Source organism: Acanthopagrus latus, chromosome 17, assembly GCF_904848185.1.
Source record: "Acanthopagrus latus isolate v.2019 chromosome 17, fAcaLat1.1, whole genome shotgun sequence".
Lineage (NCBI taxonomy): Eukaryota > Metazoa > Chordata > Actinopteri > Spariformes > Sparidae > Acanthopagrus > Acanthopagrus latus.
Window position 1 is genome coordinate 31,038,628 of NC_051055.1, and position 19,021 is coordinate 31,057,648.

At 48.1% G+C, this 19,021-nt stretch overlaps 2 protein-coding genes across 2 annotated transcripts; both read right to left on the reverse strand.

The window, feature by feature from the left end:
* Nucleotides 1-2,313: 2,313 nt before the first annotated feature.
* On the reverse strand, nucleotides 2,314-9,994 carry tmem116 (transmembrane protein 116). The gene is made up of 11 exons (XM_037072880.1): nucleotides 9,490-9,994; nucleotides 7,526-7,572; nucleotides 7,155-7,218; nucleotides 6,266-6,397; nucleotides 4,330-4,434; nucleotides 3,995-4,044; nucleotides 3,831-3,914; nucleotides 3,592-3,727; nucleotides 3,349-3,493; nucleotides 3,179-3,258; nucleotides 2,314-3,026 (listed from the first exon to the last, which is right to left on the reverse strand). The coding sequence occupies exons 1-11, from the start codon at nucleotides 9,589-9,591 to the stop codon at nucleotides 2,856-2,858; spliced, it is 1,116 nt and encodes a 371-aa protein (XP_036928775.1). The 5' UTR covers nucleotides 9,592-9,994; the 3' UTR covers nucleotides 2,314-2,855.
* A 1,752-nt stretch (nucleotides 9,995-11,746) lies between these two features.
* LOC119006204 (zinc finger protein Xfin-like) lies at nucleotides 11,747-18,933 on the reverse strand. The gene is made up of 10 exons (XM_037074664.1): nucleotides 17,848-18,933; nucleotides 16,772-16,872; nucleotides 16,558-16,669; nucleotides 15,577-16,262; nucleotides 14,772-15,203; nucleotides 14,484-14,595; nucleotides 13,837-14,126; nucleotides 13,237-13,311; nucleotides 12,975-13,158; nucleotides 11,747-12,708 (listed from the first exon to the last, which is right to left on the reverse strand). Exons 3-10 carry the CDS (start codon nucleotides 16,619-16,621, stop codon nucleotides 12,089-12,091), a joined length of 2,463 nt encoding a protein of 820 aa, XP_036930559.1. The 5' UTR covers nucleotides 16,622-16,669; nucleotides 16,772-16,872; nucleotides 17,848-18,933; the 3' UTR covers nucleotides 11,747-12,088.
* Between the last annotated feature and the right edge of the window lie 88 nt (nucleotides 18,934-19,021).

Consider the following 19,021-nt stretch of genomic DNA (forward strand, 5'->3'; position numbering starts at 1 on the left):
CCTCAGCTGAGAACCGGAACAGAGACCAGAACCTCAGCTGAGGACCGGAACAGAGGCCAGAACCTCAGCTGAGGACCGGAACAGAGACCAGAACCTCAGCTGAGAACCGGAGCCGAGACCAGAACCTCAGCTGAGGACCGGAGCCGAGACCAGAACCTCAGCTGAGGACCGGAGCCGAGACCAGAACCTCAGCTGAGGACCGGAGCCGAGACCAGAACCTCAGCTGAGGACCGGAACAGAGACCAGAACCTCAGCTGAGGACCGGAGCCGAGACCAGAACCTCAGCTGAGGACCGGAACAGAGACCAGAACCTCAGCTGAGGACCGGAGCCGAGACCAAAGAAGCTTCAAAGTTAAAGTGAAATAAGAGTCAGTCGTGTCTTTAATTTATATATATATTTTTTTTATATCATGAATGTTAAATTGCGATTTTTGGACATAAAGTACAACAGAGAGAAAGAAAACTTCTGACAGTTTATTAAAACAGGAGGAACGTCGTCGTCTTGATGTCTCGTATGAAGACTTTGACCACATGATGTCGTCAGTCTGAGTCAGACGGTTTTGGAGGGAACAGAAATGGTCGACTTTTCACTTCACTGCTCTCAGTTCTGATGTTGTGATTAATCTGCAGCGACGGCTTCCTCCACCACATCATCAGCTACACTGTGTCAGATGACCTGAGGGCTGATTGAAGAGGAACGCCATTGTTCCGCTGCAGATTCTGGCTGAACGCCCACAGTGTGACGGTGGAGGAGGTGGAGGAGGTGGAGGAGGTGGAGGAGGCAGCACCACATCACACAATGAGCTCGGGCTCCTGCGTCAGGCGGCGTCTCTGTGAATGAGGTGGTGGTCATGTGATGTGATGGACTCACTGAGTTTCTGCACGGTTGATCAGCAGCAGCGCAGGACGACGAGGACGAGGACGAGGACGAGGACGAGGACGAGGGGGAAACTCTGAAACTCTCTGAGGTTTCACAGATTCACTCAGTGACTCGTCATACTGCAGCTTCTGACGAACATTCAGTTCTTCAGAAGAAAAACTGGGAAGTGAAGACCCAAACTGCTCCTGGTGCACAGTGTGAACGTCTGTGTAGAGCCTCAACCAATGTGATCAAACAACAGGAGCATTTAAAGGAGCAGTTCACCCAAACAGCAAAGTGAAGTGTGGTGGTCCACAGAACAGTTCTGGAGCTTCACAGTAAAACAGAGAAAACAGAGAAGCAACCAAAGAAACATCATAATCTGATACCTGCACTGCTCAGATAAAGGCCTCAGTCTGAAGTGTTAGCAGGAGGTCGACTGCATGAAGAGGCTGTAAATCTGGTCTGAGATCAGCTGTGATGAGTTCTCTGCTGCAGACTGTGATCAGACGAGCTGACGGAGACGTCTGATGTTTCTGTGGTTGTTTCTCTGTTTTAAATCAAGAGAGGAGGACTTTATATCATCAGGAGGAGGAGAGGAGGACTTTATATCATCAGGAGGAGGAGAGGAGGACTTTATATCATCAGGAGGAGGAGAGGAGGACTTTATATCATCAGGAGGAGGACTTTATATCATCAGGAGGAGAGGAGGACTTTATATCATCAGGAGGAGGAGAGGAGGACTTTATATCCTCAGGAGGAGGAGAGGAGGACTTTATATCATCAGGAGGAGGAGAGGAGGACTTTATATCCTCAGGAGGAGGAGAGGAGGACTTTATATCCTCAGGAGGAGGAGAGGAGGACTTTATATCCTCAGGAGGAGGAGAGGAGGTCTTTATATCCTCAGGAGGAGGAGAGGAGGACTTTATATCCTCAGGAGGAGGAGAGGAGGACTTTATATCATCAGGAGGAGGAGAGGAGGTCTTTATATCCTCAGGAGGAGGAGAGGAGGACTTTATATCCTCAGGAGGAGGAGAGGAGGACTTGATATCCTCAGGGGGAGGAGAGGAGGACTTGATATCCTCAGGAGGAGGAGAGGAGGACTTTATATCATCAGGAGGAGGAGAGGAGGACTTTATATCATCAGGAGGAGGAGAGGAGGACTTTATATCATCAGGAGGAGGAGAGGAGGACTTTATATCATCAGGAGGAGGAGAGGAGGACTTTATATCATCAGGAGGAGGAGGAGGTCTTTATATCATCAGGAGGAGGAGAGGAGGACTTTATATCATCAGGAGGAGGAGAGGAGGACTTTATATCATCAGGAGGAGGAGAGGAGGACTTTATATCATCAGGAGGAGGAGAGGAGGACTTTATATCATCAGGAGGAGGAGGAGGTCTTTATATCATCAGGAGGAGGAGAGGAGGACTTTATATCATCAGGAGGAGGACTTTATATCATCAGGAGGAGAGGAGGACTTTATATCATCAGGAGGAGGAGAGGAGGACTTTATATCATCAGGAGGAGGAGAGGAGGACTTTATATCATCAGGAGGAGGAGGAGGATGGCTGTAGTATCCCCAAATCTACAGACCAACTTTCTTTTTTAGAAGTCGACCTTCCCTGAACTTTTAGGATGAAGGAAGCTTCAGTAACTTGACCGTGTGATCACAACATAAAAAGTCGTTCTCTGGTGTAAAACTATAAATAACTTCAGTCCACCTGTGAGGTTTGGTGCTGCACATTAAATACAGCTTCGTCTTTTTCAAATCCTGTTTCCCTCGTCGCACTTCCTCCTGCTGTAAACTCCCCCTCCTCCTCCTTCTTCCCTTTTCTCTCGCCTCAGTGGTTCAGGATCAGAGGTGGACCTCAGCGTCCTCTGCAGAGACACAAGCTCGGTGTTTTCCCTCTCACTGATAGTCAGAGTTCAGACTCTCTGTGAGGACAGAAAGCACCTGCTCACTTCACTTTCAGTTTGTCACGTCTCCTCCGCCTGTCAGCCGACGGTGCGCAGCGTCTGGTAGCCTCTCGTCGTCTGCGACCTCAGCAGAGGCGTCTGAGTGTCCACGTCTCGAGATAAAACCATCCTGCCGGCTCGGCGGAGACGAGCACGAGTCCATCCGTAGACCAGACAGTTGAGGAACCCCTGAGAGGCCGAGGTGAACGCCTGAGGACAGAAGACACAGTGTGGTCCTGCAACATGTCCTCAGTCTCTACACACAAACATTTAACACTCAAATATGAACCTCCTGTTTGTCACTGATGTCACACGTGTTAACAGCTGAAGGAGAGCAGCGTGTGGTTTGTGTCGGGTCTGACCTGCGATATGTAGAGAGCGACCACGGCCCAGCCCTGCCCGGCCGAGGGCTTCACCTCCAGGAGGAACGCCAGACTCACAGCTGGGGGGACGACACAGAACCAGTCAGAACCAGAACCAGACCTCAGCTGCTTCCACACATGAAGGATCGAATCAGGACGAAGACACAAACCTGGACCCCAACAGAGGATGAAGACCAGCGGGTACAGCAGCATCCGTCGGTCCATCACGCGGAAGGCCGTCCGCTGCTCGTTGCCTAGGTAACCATGTGATGTCACCACCCGCCTGTAAATACGACGGGCCTTCACCATCAGCACCTGCAGGAGAGGACGTTCAGACAGCGCGTGAACCATAAATGATGTTGTGCAGTGACTACGTCACATCACGTGTTATTATATCACATCATGTCACTCACTATGATGCTGAGCAGTGTGAGTAAGAAGGTGGCGAGGAAGATGGCGATGCAGTAGGTACGCAGCTGTCTGCAGATTCTGATTGGCTGCTGATGCTCTGAGGTACGAAACAGCGCTCCAGTGTGCATCAGCAGACACCTGGTGGAGGCACAGAGAATGAAAACAGTGACATTTGGACCGGATTCATTCGGCTTTGTGTTGTGAGTGTCCGTCTGGATATCGATGAGGTGTCGCTCCTCACCTGTACGGCTCGCTGGAGTTGGCCTGACACTGGCTGATGTTTCCTTGTACGAACACGGGCGTCATCAGCATCACAGGAATCAGCCTGCAAACACACTCGGAGTCACTGACCGTCCCGCCACACATCATGTAAACTGGACCCGACCGGAACATGTTTGTACTCACCCTGACAGCAGAGCCCGGATTTTGCCGGCGGTGCTGACTCTGTTGGAGAACTGGACAAGACGATGGAAAGAGTTCATGTAAAGGAGCAGTCCACCCAAAGATGAAGCAGCAACAGAACACAGAGGCCGTGGCCCAGAAAACAACATGTAAGTTGATGTAGAAACAGCAGCGACCACAACAGCTGATCCTGTCAACACTAACCCCGTCCAGTGTGTGTCTGCTCGCTGTCTGACAGGAGATGCACACAGTGGCACCGTGCTGCCGTCTGAACAGAACCTACTGAACAAGAACTGCTGACCTCCTATGAAACCAGGTGATGTGAGGTGTGTGCGTACCTGTACAGGGTATCCATTGCTGCAGCTGTGGTACTTCTCTCTGATTGCTGTGTACAAGTTCCACACATAGTTGAGAGTGAAGAAGAAGGAGGCCATGTAGAAAATCTGTCAGAACCAAACAGTTTGTTGTTTGTTAGAACTGAGTACCAAAGAATCCCCGCGGACACGGAGCACACACTGACTCGGGTCGGTGCGTCAGAACAATTAATGTAGGTCAGGAATGTTTGATGGTGTTTTTCTGTTTAGATCCAGTCTGGGGTCTGTCCTGGTTCTGCTGCCCTGTTTCATACTCGACTGACCCACTTCACGATCAGTTCTGGACCAGGTCATCTGGGGCAAACCGCTCAGAATACTGATTTATCCTCTGCCATCAGGTTTCAGTGGCTGGGCTGCTTCCAGACAAACACTTAACTGACCTGCTCCTCTAACGGGGGGTGAAACAAGGCGGACTGTTCCTTTAGTCAGGACCTTGTTTGTGAAGGTCCATTTAAGAACCAGTTACAGGACACAGCTCCCAGAGAGAACACACTGAGAACCGAACCGAGGAATCTGGACCAGCAGACCACACAGAGCCCGTCACAGCTGTTAGAGCTGAATTAAAGAACAAGAGTGGTTTTTATTAGAGAGTTCTGAAAACATGTCCCGTCTGGTCCGGCAGGTTTCCTGGTTCCAGGCGACCCGGCTTCACCTCCTGACATCAAAACATCTGAGTCACATTCCCCGAGCTCTCATTGGCCGGTTAGAGGTCAGCTGATCTGTCGGTACAAGCTATCAATGCTTTAACTCCTACAGCATCCAGACTCATTCAGACTTCATCTGGACCTCCTGCGAGTGCAACGAAAAAGAATCTCCTGATAAGTGAGTGCAGGGAATCACGTCACCGTCTGTTTTTGGTCCAATAGGAAGAAAGTAACGACGTCGATCCAGAAGTCATTTCTCCGATTATCTTAAAACGCATCATCTCCCTGAAACCTGTCAAATGGAAGCTCAAAGTCTGTGTCAGTTTGATTGTGATTCGTTCCTGAAGCATTTATTAAAATCATGTTGTTTGAGTTGGAGCTGAGTTCTGTGGTTAAACACTGAAGCTTTTGTATTTCAGCAGCGTTTCTCAGGAGGAAGTTGAAACTTTCCAGCTGTGAACTGTCAGCACGACATGTGGGCAGATTCAGAGCACTGTGGTTCCTTGTTTTGGTTGATTTTTAAGGAAACAAATATTAGATTGTTATGGGGAGATGGAAATCCCATAATATCTTCAAATATAACAGAAAAAGCACAAAAGTTTCCCCAAAATAAAGAGCGTAAACATATAAAAACATCATTTTGAGCAGTGGATCATGTGTCTGAGCGGCCGCCTGCCGAGAGGCCACAACACTCGGCTTCACATGCCAAGGATTTATATCAAATATTACAAATGATCAACTTAACGAGTGTGTTAGACTCGTCCAGGCAACATGCATCACCACATCATGACACAAAGTACTGAGTTCATGTAGGACTCCGTCATCCAGACGCTGAACAACTCACTTATCTTAAATCTGTCAGTCCGTCTCACTGCCTGTCTGTGGCTCGCTGCTTCTAACTGAAGATCTTTGAATCTCACAAAAATATAATTTTATGGTGCATTTTGTCCTGTTCTCCATCTACATGCTCCTCCTGGGTGATGTCACACCACAACACAACATTCAGTTCCATTCCTACGCCGATGATACACGACTGTATCAGACCTCCCTCCAAACCTCCACTGCTGCTCAGCAGGTATCAGAAACTAATCGACACCAAGTCTGGAGGGGACGTGACGGTCAGGGACTATTTTCAGCAGCGTATGAATCCACAGTTGGTGCTGAAGGAACAACAGTGTGGCTCACTGATGGGTTTTAATGGAGCTCAGAGGAAGAAGATGATTCTGTCGAGCGTGTGTGTGTGTGTGTGTGTGTACCTGCTCCACAGTGTGCAGGTGGTAGCAGTGTTTGTTGAGGCTGCTGCAGTGTGTAGAGAACAGAGCCGCTCCGATCAGCCAGCAGAGAGCGAGCAGCAGGTCCGACACGCTGAGCAGGAACAGAGGCTGCAGCTGCAAACACACAAACACACCAGTGACAGTGACGGACCGGGCCGACGGCACCGAGGTTCTGATGAGGTCCAACATGTCTATTAACTTATAATCCTGCGTATGTCCCGTCTGATCCCGTCAGTTTGATTTTACTTCACTTTGCCTCAAAAACACACAGAGAGTTTTCCTTCTGCTGGACGCTGCTGAACATGATGTTTTTACTCTCCAACTCTCTCCTGACTTTTACTCCCAGACTTCCAGAGGAGGTTTAATACGAACATCAGATAAATAACATGACTTGCTGTGAATTGAAGCTTCTGGAGGAATAAACACTCAGAGTGGAGGAGAGCGCAGAGTTTGGTTTTTAACCTAAAGCGGATCAGGCCATTTACTTTCTGTTTGTTTCAAATCAATCAAATTCATTTTATTCATCACATGACATCGTCTCAGTGATCTGCACAGTGAGCGACTTCCTCTGTCCTCGCTTCAAGTGAGGAGGAGAAACTTTCTACATGAACAAAAAAACATTTCCTGAATGTTTGTGTGAATGTTTGTCTTTGGATCTCGTTCAGACGCTCTCTGATAAATCTCTCCTCTCCCTCAGCTCTCCTGTACATGACTATCAGTTCAAAGCAGAAATCTGTTCTAAATATGAATTTGGCTGTAAACGTCAGCTGATGATGTCACAGGGTACAGCAGATCTGTTGGACACCTTCGTCCTCACTCAGCCGTCTCAGCTGCCGGAGCTTAAAAACAAAGACTGGAGGAGGAGACTGACCTCGGGCGTCCGGCTGAGTCTCTGCAGCATCACGCAGACGATGATGGAGCCGGAGCCCAGAATACTGAGGACAGAGTCAGACAGGTGTTAATATCACAGACATACAGGTAACAGAGTACTCTGTAATCAGATTACTTCATGCTGACTGAGCTTATTGTCTGCGTGCTGTGACCTCTGACCTCTGACCTTGCAGCGAAAACGAAGCAGAAATAAAAGTTTCATGTGCTGAAAAGTCTCCAGATGATTTTGTATTTTATTTCCTTCTAATTAATATTTCAATAAAGTCAGAGATGTAAAGAAAATGAACATTGCTGCTGGACTTTATGTGACAGACTTGAACCCTGAGGAGAACGAAGCAGTGAGACGCTGACCTGAGCACAGCCATGCCGAGCTGGATCCACCGCACCGCCTGGTACACCTGCAGACAGCAGACCTCAGGTCAGTTTAACATCGCTGCGTCACATTAAACACACACGTGGACTCATGTGGCTCCAGTCATCAGCTGGGAGAGTTTCAACTTAAAAGGAAGTGAAAACAGGTGAACTTTGACACAGTGTTACATGAAGGAGGTCTGATTTAAAGATCTCCCAGAAACCAATGTGAGCTGATGACTGGGTTTATAGTTTTGGTTGAACTGTTCCTTTACTGACTACCTGACTTCCTTTATGTGACCTGTTGATTCCCACTGAAGATATGAACCTTTGAAAATGCTTCACAACATGTAGGTTAATCTTAGAAACTGTTCCTGTGTCAGCTGCTCTGTTGTCTCTGTCAAGTTAATTAAAGTCTCTGTCAGATTCATTTGCTGCTGCACTGAGTGACGGAGGCAGAATGGATTTGTTGACGTAAAGACAAACAGAATATCAGTTCAGGTTTGTATAAGCAGCAGATGTCTGAGAGTGAAAGTGTTCAAATAGAGAAGAAGCAGAGACACAAAACCACCGAGAGTCGAGTCTGAAGAGACGCTTCACTCACTCAGGACTGAGAGCTGAGGACTGAAGCACTGAACTGAAAAAATCAAAATCGTTCTTATTGAATAAACTGTGTTTTAACACAGACTGAAGACGTCCTGCAGACTGGAGACGTCCTGCGGACTGAAGACATCCTGCAGACTGAAGACGTCCTGCAGACTGGAGACGTCCTGCGGACTGGAGACGTCCTGCGGACTGGAGACGTCCTGCAGACTGAAGACATCCTGCGGACTGGAGACGTCCTGCGGACTGGAGACATCCTGCAGACTGAAGACGTCCTGCGGACTGAAGACATCCTGCAGACTGAAGACGTCCTGCGGACTGAAGACGTCCTGCGGACTGAAGACGTCCTGCGGACTGAAGACATCCTGCAGACTGAAGACGTCCTGCGGACTGAAGACGTCCTGCGGACTGAAGACGTCCTGCGGACTGGAGACGTCCTGCGGACTGAAGACGTCCTGCGGACTGAAGACGTCCTGCAGACTCTTGTTAGTTTAGTCATCTTTGACCTTTCTGTTCTCAGCAGGACCAGAAGTGAGATCTCGAAATGAAAACTGTCCTCCAGCTCATGAAACAAATCTTTCCACCTCCTTCGTTTGCATTTACAGTTTTGAATGTAACTTAATTCTCTTCATCGGATCCACGTGGTGGAAAATACAAGTTCCATCACTCGTGTGCGGATCTAAGGAGTGTTTACTGATCAGCTCTGGTTACGAGTTAGTGTTGATTTTAGAATTTTTACCTTTCAAAGATATGAAGAAGATTTGATGACATCACTCTCAGTGTATCACAGCTCTTCTTCAGTGGTTTAATAAATCTTATATTTATATTTATTATATATTTATATATCTAAAATAGTTTTTTCAGGCTAAATGATAAAAAACTGAACTGCACCTCAGACTAAAGAAGACGAGAGACAGAAACACGTTTAGTTTTTCCTCTTTTCCTATTTTATTAATCTCTCAAAACTTCATGGAACTTTTAAAGTTCCATCAGCATCCGTGTGAACAGCAGCGCTGCAGAGCAACACTGTGGATTCACCTGAGACTTACAGCAGCGCTGGAAAGTAACTTAGTACATTTACTCAAGTAAAGTAGAAGCACTTTAAGACTGAACGTCCATCATGTTCTCACCTGACAGCTGGTTAGTTTTCAGATTCAGAATGTTACAAAACAATATAATTTATAACAGATATAAATGATTTATGATGTGTTATTGAACATGAAACCATGCAGCAGTGTTTACAGTCGTTACAGTGAGCTCAGTCTCACCTGTTGCATCAAAGTCATCACTAATAGCATTATAATAATAAATATTGTTCTGCTTGTTCTGGTTCTGATACTTGATGAAGTCTAAACTCTCACCTCGGTCCAGTCGTGAGCTCCGGTGGTGTTCCTCTCTGAGCTGTTGGTGAAAACTTCCTGCAGCCTCTCAGCAGCCGACATGCTGGAAACTCTGAGGTGCATCTCAGGAACCGAAGAGAGGAAGATGAAGACGAGGCTGCAGCCTGGAGCTGAGAGGTTCTGACGGTCCGGCAGCAAGGAGCTGAGAGGTTCTGACGATTTGGCAGCCTGGAGCTGAGAGGTTCTGGCGGTCCGGCAGCCTGGAGCTGAGAGGTTCTGACGGTCCGGCAGCCTGGAGCTGAGAGGTTCTGACGGTCCGGCAGCCTGGAGCTGAGAGGTTCTGACGGTCCGGCAGCCTGGAGCTGAGAGGTTCTGACGGTCCGGCAGCCTGGAGCTGAGAGTGATTAATGACCCTGCAGTTCACACAGGAGGCTGGAGTCATTCACACTAACCCCGCCCACTGAACATATTGGCCACGCCCCCAATGGGCAGGACAGAGAGGCTGCAGATCAGACCAGAGTCACACACACACACACACACACACACACACACGCGCGCGCGCTTCTGTCTGCTGCCTCCACCTGCTGGTGTGATGGAGGAAGTAAAAGGCTTCAGAGAGATGAGAGAACTGGACTCTTCTGACAGAACAGGAACCAACACCAGGCTGAGCAGAAGATTTGATCCGATGTTTCTACACGATGATGTTTTCTCTATATTTGAAGCTTTCTTTACTAGTTCGTTTTCTGTACAGTGTCTTTGAGTTTTTAGAAAAGCGGTTTTAAATAAAATGTATTAAAGTAACATGAAAATTTAAAAAAAGACTTAAAAGCACTGTAGACGCTGACAGTTTGAATTTATTCTTGAGCACATATGGTGGTCTGGACTACAAACACAAAACAAAAGAGAGAACAGATTCTCAGCACGAGTTATTCAAAGAGAAACTAAAAAATGCTTCTGGTTTGCCAACAATCTTTGCTTCAGTCTGAAACAACAGTGTGACTTTAAACACAGATGGATGATTCAAGTTTGAATCAACAGGACACGTTTCACCTCTCAAACAAGAGGAGCCTTCAGCTCCAGCTAACTGCAGGAGATGCAGGTTTTCAACTGTATGGGAGTGTACAGAGTGTGTGAGTGTCCTACAGTGTGTGTGAGTGTCCTACAGAGTGTGTGAGTGTCCTACAGTGTGTGTGAGTGTCCTACAGAGTGTGTGAGTGTCCTACAGTGTGTGTGAGTGTCCTACAGAGTGTGTGAGTGTCCTACAGTGTGTGTGAGTGTCCTACAGAGTGTGTGAGTGTCCTACAGAGTGTGTGAGTGTCCTACAGTGTGTGTGAGTGTCCTACAGAGTGTGTGAGTGTCCTACAGTGTGGGAGTGTTCTACAATGTGGGAGTGTCCTACAGTGTGTGTGAGTGTCCTACAGAGTGTGGGAGTGTCCTACAGAGTGTGGGAGTGTCCTACAATGTGGGAGTGTCCTACAGAGTGTGTGAGTGTCCTACAGTGTGTGTGAGTGTCCTACAGAGTGTGTGAGTGTCCTACAGAGTGTGGGAGTGTCCTACAGAGTGTGGGAGTGTCCTTGCAGAGTCGTTAAGGACACGTGAGCTGTGTGTCTGTAGCAACTGTCAGGACACTCCCACATGATGTAAGGACACTCCCACACACAGTTTAAAACCCTGCAGTTAGAGCCGAAGAAGCCAAATGAAGAAATAACCACATGGTCTGGACGGTTACATCATCAATCTAGATCTACTGTCACATGATTCACTTCATTCTTCTGTCAACTGGACTCAAAACATTTAAAAGTTTACAGCTTTCTTTTCACTGATTTCTGCTATAAATAATTTAAGAGACACTTCAGTTGCATCTGTGCTGATACAGACACAAACGCACTCAGTAGCAGCAGAATGGCCTCGTGGGTAAAAACAAACCATCTTTGGGTTAACTGATCAACCTTATAAAGTGTCCTTGAGCAAGGCACTGCGGCCCTGCAGGCTCTGAGGCTGACCTTTGAGCTTCACATGAGAGGAGAGTGCTGTCGACAAACACTGAAGTGTTCGTGTCTGCAGCTCTGAATAAACTCAAATAAAACCTTGTGAATGATCAGCTCAGTCAGCAGGATGACAAGTTCACAGTTTACGTCTCTACAAACCACAGATACATTTAAACAAGTTTGGTACGAGACGACGTACCATACTGACATTTCCACTTGTTCCAACACATCACCTTCATCACATGGTCATGACTTGATGCTCACGTCGCTGGTGGAGGGACCGCCGAGTCTGACAGAGCTGGATATTTTATAAAGGACACCTCAAGACATTTTGCAGCTCAGTTTGTGGCGACCGAAACAGGTATTTCAAGACAAAACATGACATTTTTCTGACCCTAACCAGAGCAGAACCACACGATGTGAGGAGAGAGAAATATAAAGCTTAAACACACCTGTGGTTTTGCAGAGACGTACTTTGCCAACAAACATTCTAGTGATTAGATCTGAATGATACTCATCAACTGATCCCTAAGTCTAAAACCTCTCCAGTGACATCACTGATCACCTGCAGTCCACACACGACTGGCTGCTGAGAAACAGGAGACAGGTCTTTTAGAGGCCGCTGGTTTTTGTCAGTGTCGGACCTCTGAGGTGTTCTCAGTGTTTCCTGGTCCGGCTCGCAGCATTAGCGACAGCGGCGACTTCGGTGACTCGTGTTTCTTCATGTGGTTGCGGAAGATCCTGGCGCCGCTCAGGTTCTTCTTGCAGATGTTGCAGAAGTAGGGCCGGGTGTCGGAGTGCATGTCCACGTGGTAGGTGAGCTCGAGGGCCCGGCTGAAGCTCTTGCTGCAGAGCGGACACTGGTAGCGGACGCCTGAGTGCGTCAGCTGGTGGCTCTTGAGCGAGCTCTGCTGTTTGAAGGTCTTGTCGCAGACGGAGCACTGGTACGGCCGGGCGTCGGTGTGCAGCCGCTGGTGTCGCCGCAGGGCGCTGGAGAAGGTGAAGCTCTTGCTGCAGTCGGTGCAGGTGTAGGGTTTCTCCCCGGTGTGGATCCTCTGGTGCTCCGTCATGTGGACCTGCTGGGTGAAGCTCTTCCTGCAGGTGGGGCACTGGAACGGACGCTCGCCCGAGTGAATCCTCAGGTGTTTCTGCAGCGCCGACGCCTTGAAACAGTCTCGACCGCAGACAGGACAGCTGTGCTTCCCTTTCCCGCCGGTGGGGACTGCCTGAATCTCTGAGCGGCCATCTTGTTCTGTCAGGACCATGACAAGAGAGACATTTACTTAATATCTGTGAATTTACTCGAGGTGTTTTTATGAAATATTAAGACACATGATGACATGGTGCGAATCTAGAACTTCTTAAATTATTTTCCTTTCTTACGTTATTATAGCAGCTGATATTAATAAACTTTATTTCTGGTTGCCACCCACCATAAAACAGAAACAACCCAGTAACTACAGCAGCTGACTGTCATTCTACCACCACAGAGTGTCGCTGTCAGAGCAGATGACAGACCGATGAGCGCCGGTCTCCAGTCCTCCTCCTCGCCATCAGAGTTGATCAATCCACTGACGTCTCCCTCCTTGTTTTCTTCTCCGTCCTCCCTCAACAGCAAGCTATGGTGGTTACCGTGGTTACCAGGTGGAGGTCCAGACTTGGTGATGAAGGACTCGGCGGGGGTAGAAAGGTCGTCTGAGTCCTGGAGAGATCACGAGACAGATGAAAAACAACCTCACGTCGTTTCACCTGACGATGATCAAAAGGCTGAAGTTCGTACCTGCTCATGAGCACCTCCATCCTCCTCTTCCTCTTCCTCTTCTTCTTCTTCAGTCTTCATGTTGAGCCAGAACTCCTGAAACAGAAAACATCACCTCATCAGTCTCCACTCAGAAATAAGGTTCAGATCAGAGCTGCATTCATACATTCTACATTCACTTCTTCATCAAAGGTTCTGAGTGACTTCTGCAGTTTGAAGATGTCACATTGAGCTCTGGGAAACTGATGAGCTTCTGCTTTTAGTTGCAGTCCTGGTCCAAAGCCTGTTCATGTTCACAGACTTTCACAACACGAAATGTAAGTTGTGTCATAAAAGTGACACTCAGCATGTCGACGATCTCACAGCAGGTCGAACTTACATCTCGTCACCTGGCACGACGCACTCTGACAACACTTTGTGTATAGACTGACATCTGCTTATTAGGATCAATTCAAACCAACGTTAAATCAATACGTGATCAGATGTTATCAGTTTTATGATCTAATGAACAGCTGAAGAGGCAGCAGAGAAAGAGGAATGAGTTCTGCTGCGCAGCTCTGGGATCAGTTCAGTGTTTGTTCTGTACAACACTGAAGCAGAGACAGCGTGCCGAGGTCTCACCTTGTCTGCGGGGGCTGCGATGAGTCCGTCCCTGATGTGGATCCTCATGTGTTTGCGGAGCAGGCAGGGCCTCAGGAAGCTCCGGGGGCAGATGCTGCAGGGGTGAGGTTTGTTGGCCATGTGGATCTTCTCATGAGCTCTCAGGTTGGTCGTGGTGGTGAAAGCCTTAGCGCACACAGAGCAGCGGTGCAGCTTCTCCGTCGTGTGGATCTTAAAGTGCTCTTTGAGCCTGGACGGCCTTGTGTAGCTCTTCCCACAGACGGAGCAGACGTGGAGCTTCTTCACGCCGTCTGCAAATAGCAACACATGAAGTTCAGGATCAGGACGCGTCGGACAGGATGTAAAGATCATTTTACAAATCAGTAAAGTGTCAGTTTGTTGTAATTAAACTTGAACTCATGTAGTTTTGTGTGTTAAAGCTCAGTGAACTACATCATCTCAACAACACGTCACCAACATGGAGCCGACTGGGTCAGAGAAGGTCGTGAACAAGAACAACAACAATAAATCTGCTCATGTTGACAGCTGCAGTTCTGAGAGCAGAGCTGGTTCTGGTTCAGTTCTGTGAGCTGCTGATATACAGGAGAAGCTCTACAGTGTTTAAGTTACATTAGAAATATGAACTGCCTTATGTTTAGTGTTCTGACCGGTCAGTGAATGCACCGTTTCCTCTTCATCATCATCATCATCGTTTCTGTTGTCGACCTCCTGCAGCCCGTTCAGACGGCCGCTGCCGTCCACGAGCGGCTCGTCTGGCGTCTGTGAGACAGAACGTATTTCAGTGTGCAGCGACTGTGAAGTTAAACTGGTAACAGACAACAAAGTTGTACATGTTGATCATCTTGTTAGTTTGGAGCAACAGTCCAAAGAATCTCTAGTCACAGTGATAAAACATGAAAGAGTATTTAAGAGTGTGGAAGCAGCAAATTCTTCACCTTGTTGTCAGAGTCCGACAGTGCAGCGCTGTGGTCTGGCGTCATGGCGGCGCTGTGGTCTGACGTCATGGCGGCGCTGTGGTCTGGCGTCATGGCGGCGCTGTGGTCTGACGTCATGGCGGCGCTGTGGTCTGGCATCGCGGCGGCGCTGTGGTTTGACGTCATGGCGGCGCTGCGTCCCTCCCTGTGGTGGATCTCCAGGTGCTTCCTGAAAACTCTCTGCATGGAGAATCGTTTCTTGCAGACGTCACACTGGAACGGTCTCTCTCCGCTGTGAGACCTCTCGTGCTCCCTCAGCCGGGAGGCTCGGCTGAAACCTTGGCCGCAGATGTCGCACTGCAGCGCCCTCTGGTGGAGCTTCAAGTGCTGCTGCAGCTTCTCCATGGTGGAGAAATCTTTGAGGCACAGGAGGCAGCGATGAAACGTTTCCTCCTGGTGTTTAAAGACAAAGATTTATTCATTAGATTCAGGAACAAACAAGCTGCATCTTTTTGTTGAAAGGCAACAAAACACTGAATTTGAAGTCTCCACCTTCAGTCCTCCACCAACACATTTCACATACCCAGATACTACATCTGTCGGTCATCGTTTGATGGACCTGCTCCCACTTCAGACGGGGTGCATGCTAACACTTTTATCTCATCAGCTACAGTGAAGATTTCATTCAAATAAAAGTTTTAATAACGTCCTCAGATCAGTTTGTGATCTTGGGCTCTCAGCATGGGGGGAGAGATGATGATTGAGTTTTACTTTACGGGGGACTTTGACCTTGAAGTTCTCTCAGATTGACTCCATCATCACTCACGTTGCCAGCTGCACCTCCAGCCTGGACCACAGCGTTTTCCTCGGCATGCCTCTGCAGATGTTTCCTCAGCAGGCCCGGCCGGTTGAAGCTCTTGCAGCACAGTGAGCAGCGGTGAGGCTTCTCTCCGGTGTGGAGCCTCACGTGGTCCCTGAAGGACGACGACGTGGAGAACGTTTTCTCACACAACGAGCAGGAGTAGAGGTTCTGCTCTCCGTGGGTTTTCTGGTGGTCGCTGAGGCCCGTCCTGGAAGCGAAGCGTTTGGGGCACAGCGGGCAGGAGAACGGCCTCTCTCCGGTGTGAGTCCGCTCATGTTGGACGAGATGCCGTCGCTGAATGAAGCCGCGGCTGCACACTGAGCAGTGGTGTGGCTTCTCAGCGGCGTGACAGAGCTGGTGCCGCCGCAGGCAGCCCAGCTGGGCGTAGCTGGCCCCGCAGTCTGGGCAGCAGTACGGCTTCTCGCCGGTGTGGACCCGCTGGTGCACCACCACATTTATCTTTTTTGTGAAGCGCTTCCCGCACACGGAGCAGCTGTGCGGCTTGTTGCCAGAGTGCGTAGCCATGTGGTCCGCCAGCCGAGACGGACGAGAAAACTCCCTGCTGCATACTGAACAGTGGTGATGGCGTTTTGACTGACGGCTGCTCTCCGGTGTGGACGGTGTCTCCGTGTCGGGGACGCTCCTGTCTCCTGCAGGACACGATACTGACATTAACATCATGAAGATCATCTGTGTCCTGCTGAGAAACCCATCATCTCTTTCTCTCTCTGCAGGTGAGATGCTCTGGTTCAACTCTCATGTCTGTGCAGTAAACATGAAGCTAGAGCTAGCTTAGCTTAGCATAAATACTGGAAACAGGTGGAAAGAGCTAGCATTGCTCAGTTCAAAGGTAATAAAATCCACCAACTAGCAGCTAGCTGGCTGTTTCAGTGCAGACGGAGATCATTTAGGCATTTTAATGTGCGTGGAGTCAAAGAAACTGACCTTCAGCAGGAAGCTGCTGACAGTCCTCTCCTCTTAGTTCTGCTTCCACCTTCACTCCATTCATCTCCTCATGCTCTGATCGTCTGAGGGTGGACGTGTCTCCTCGAGGCCTCTGAGACAAAGACAAAGGACACAAATACAGATCAGTAAGCGCCTGATCAGGGTTGATGCTCAGACTGAAGACACGGAGCTCATTTCCACATGTAAGACTCACAGCAGGATTGTTCCAGGTCACATCTCAGGGGTGTTTCATCGAGTGGAGGTCAAAGTTCATCCACACCAAACCGGGACAGCCATTTCTTTATGCAGCTGGCACTGTGCAGTCACGTTGGGAGGTAAAGGACAGACACAAACTGAAGCCTTCCAGGATGTTTACAGGAAACATCCACTTACACTTAATTTAACCATTTAAGGAAAGTCAGAATTCATCCTCTTTAACAACTTCTTTTGTAAGTGTAAAGGTAAGCAGTGTGCAGAGATGGGTTGTATGTAATATATCATTATGAGACCAAGTTAATATATTTCTTCTCAACAGGAAAGTTTATAAAGAATTAAGATAAAATTCTGTTAAGTGGCTTAAAGCAAGCTGGATATCACAGCTACAGATCGTTTTCCAGGACATGTTCAGTGTGAAGCAATGAGCAAGTGCAACTCTCACCAAAGACTGAACAGAGGCGAGATGTCACCTGTTGTACTGGGAGCCCAAAATTCAAGTATGAGCCTTAAAATGAGCATAATATGACGTCTTTACAAACAACTGCCATGTTTACATTTAAGAAGAATCTACATTTTGTTAACAATACACAGTTTACTTCTAACACCAAACTGTGCTGTCACATTGACAATTTGGTGAAATTTCTCATAGTACAACTTATATAATCCTGTAGGATTTGGTCCAAACTGTCTGGGAACACCTGGCTGTAGAATCCTATTTGACTTATTGACACGGATATTTAGTCTCACATCACAGTATCGATATCATATCCGGTCCGGTTCGATCCGGTCGGGCTGATGTTTGACTGTTAACTCTCCTGCAGTATTTATATGCTTATATTTATTCATAATTACGACCCGACGCACATTATTGACACTCCATCATAAAATGTTCATTAGCCGATCGTGTGTGTGTGTGTGTGTGTGTGTGTGTGTGTGTGTGTGTGTGGTGACTGATGCGTTTCATCCAATCAGAGAAGAGAAGCGCTGTTAGCTGTAAATATATATGTTTTCCTTTCAAGCTAACAGTTCTGTTAGTTCGTTAATCTGAAACCAAAGCGTACACGGACACGTTACCTCGGTTCTCTGGAGCTGCAGGGCGGGTGAGGCGAGGAGAGCTGCGGGGGAACAGACACCTCTGGCGGATGAAAAGGCTCCAGGAGGAGACGACGGCTCTGAGTTTGCCTTGACGCGATGCTAATGCTAATGCTAATGCTAACGGGGCTTGCTAGCTCGGATGCAGGAGTCATACGTCACAGCGTCCTGGACCGCTGCTCCGGCCAAACGTGTGTTTCTGCCGTCGAACGCTAAAAACGTCATTTTTAAACTCGACGTTACAAATTCGAACCCTCCAGAGGAAAGATGGAGCCCTCAGCGGCCCGTCAGGGGGTCCAGGTCGGTGTCAGCAGCAGGTAAAGTAACTTAAATCAACAGCAGGTGGACGAAGCGTAAACTTAGTCTTGTTCGCTCATCAGCTGCGCGGCGCTGCGCTCAGTGCTGCCGCCGCTGGCCGGAGGAGGAACTGCAACAACCCTGCAGCTGCTGCTCATCCACACTTCACCTTTATGTTTGTTTTTCCTTCATTACAACCCAGGCTGACAAAACTGTCATGTCTAAAGACCTTCCAAGCTCTGACATGCAGCTGGAGTTCATGTTTCACTTCCTGTATTTTAAGCATCTTTCTGATTCTCTACAGTGCTGCCAGGAGTCACGTCTATATACAATGTTAAGCAAATTTTAAGCAAACTTTATTCACAGTTAGAGTGAATGAACTGTGGTACCTAAAGCATAACTTGAGTCTGCGGTCAGGCCAGCCATGGTTTGTTTGCTTGGTCAAATCAGCTGCACCTTTTTTTCAGTGCACAAATGCACAAACATTTACTGTAATTGTAATGAAACTGCTCAGAAGAGCAGCTGGTAGTAGCTCCATTCACACTGGTGTTTGGATGCAGCTTTAGTGCACCAATTCCCGCCTCTGTCTCACGGTGAATCTCTCGGAGGCGCTGAGGGGTGAAGTTTTGCTTTTCCTTGTCGTGTTTCGCACTGCGACAGACAAAAGATGCTTTGAAATCTGAAATGAGCTCCTGGAGAATTTTGACTTTTAATTACATTTCAAACCACCTGAAACAGATCCACCTTTACTTTGGGTCTGTTTTGTAACTCACATTTAAAGTGTTTTGTTGTTGTCCAGACTTCCTAAAATCAATATGGACACAGTCTGCATCAGAACACAGCCTGTGGTGTTCCTTCT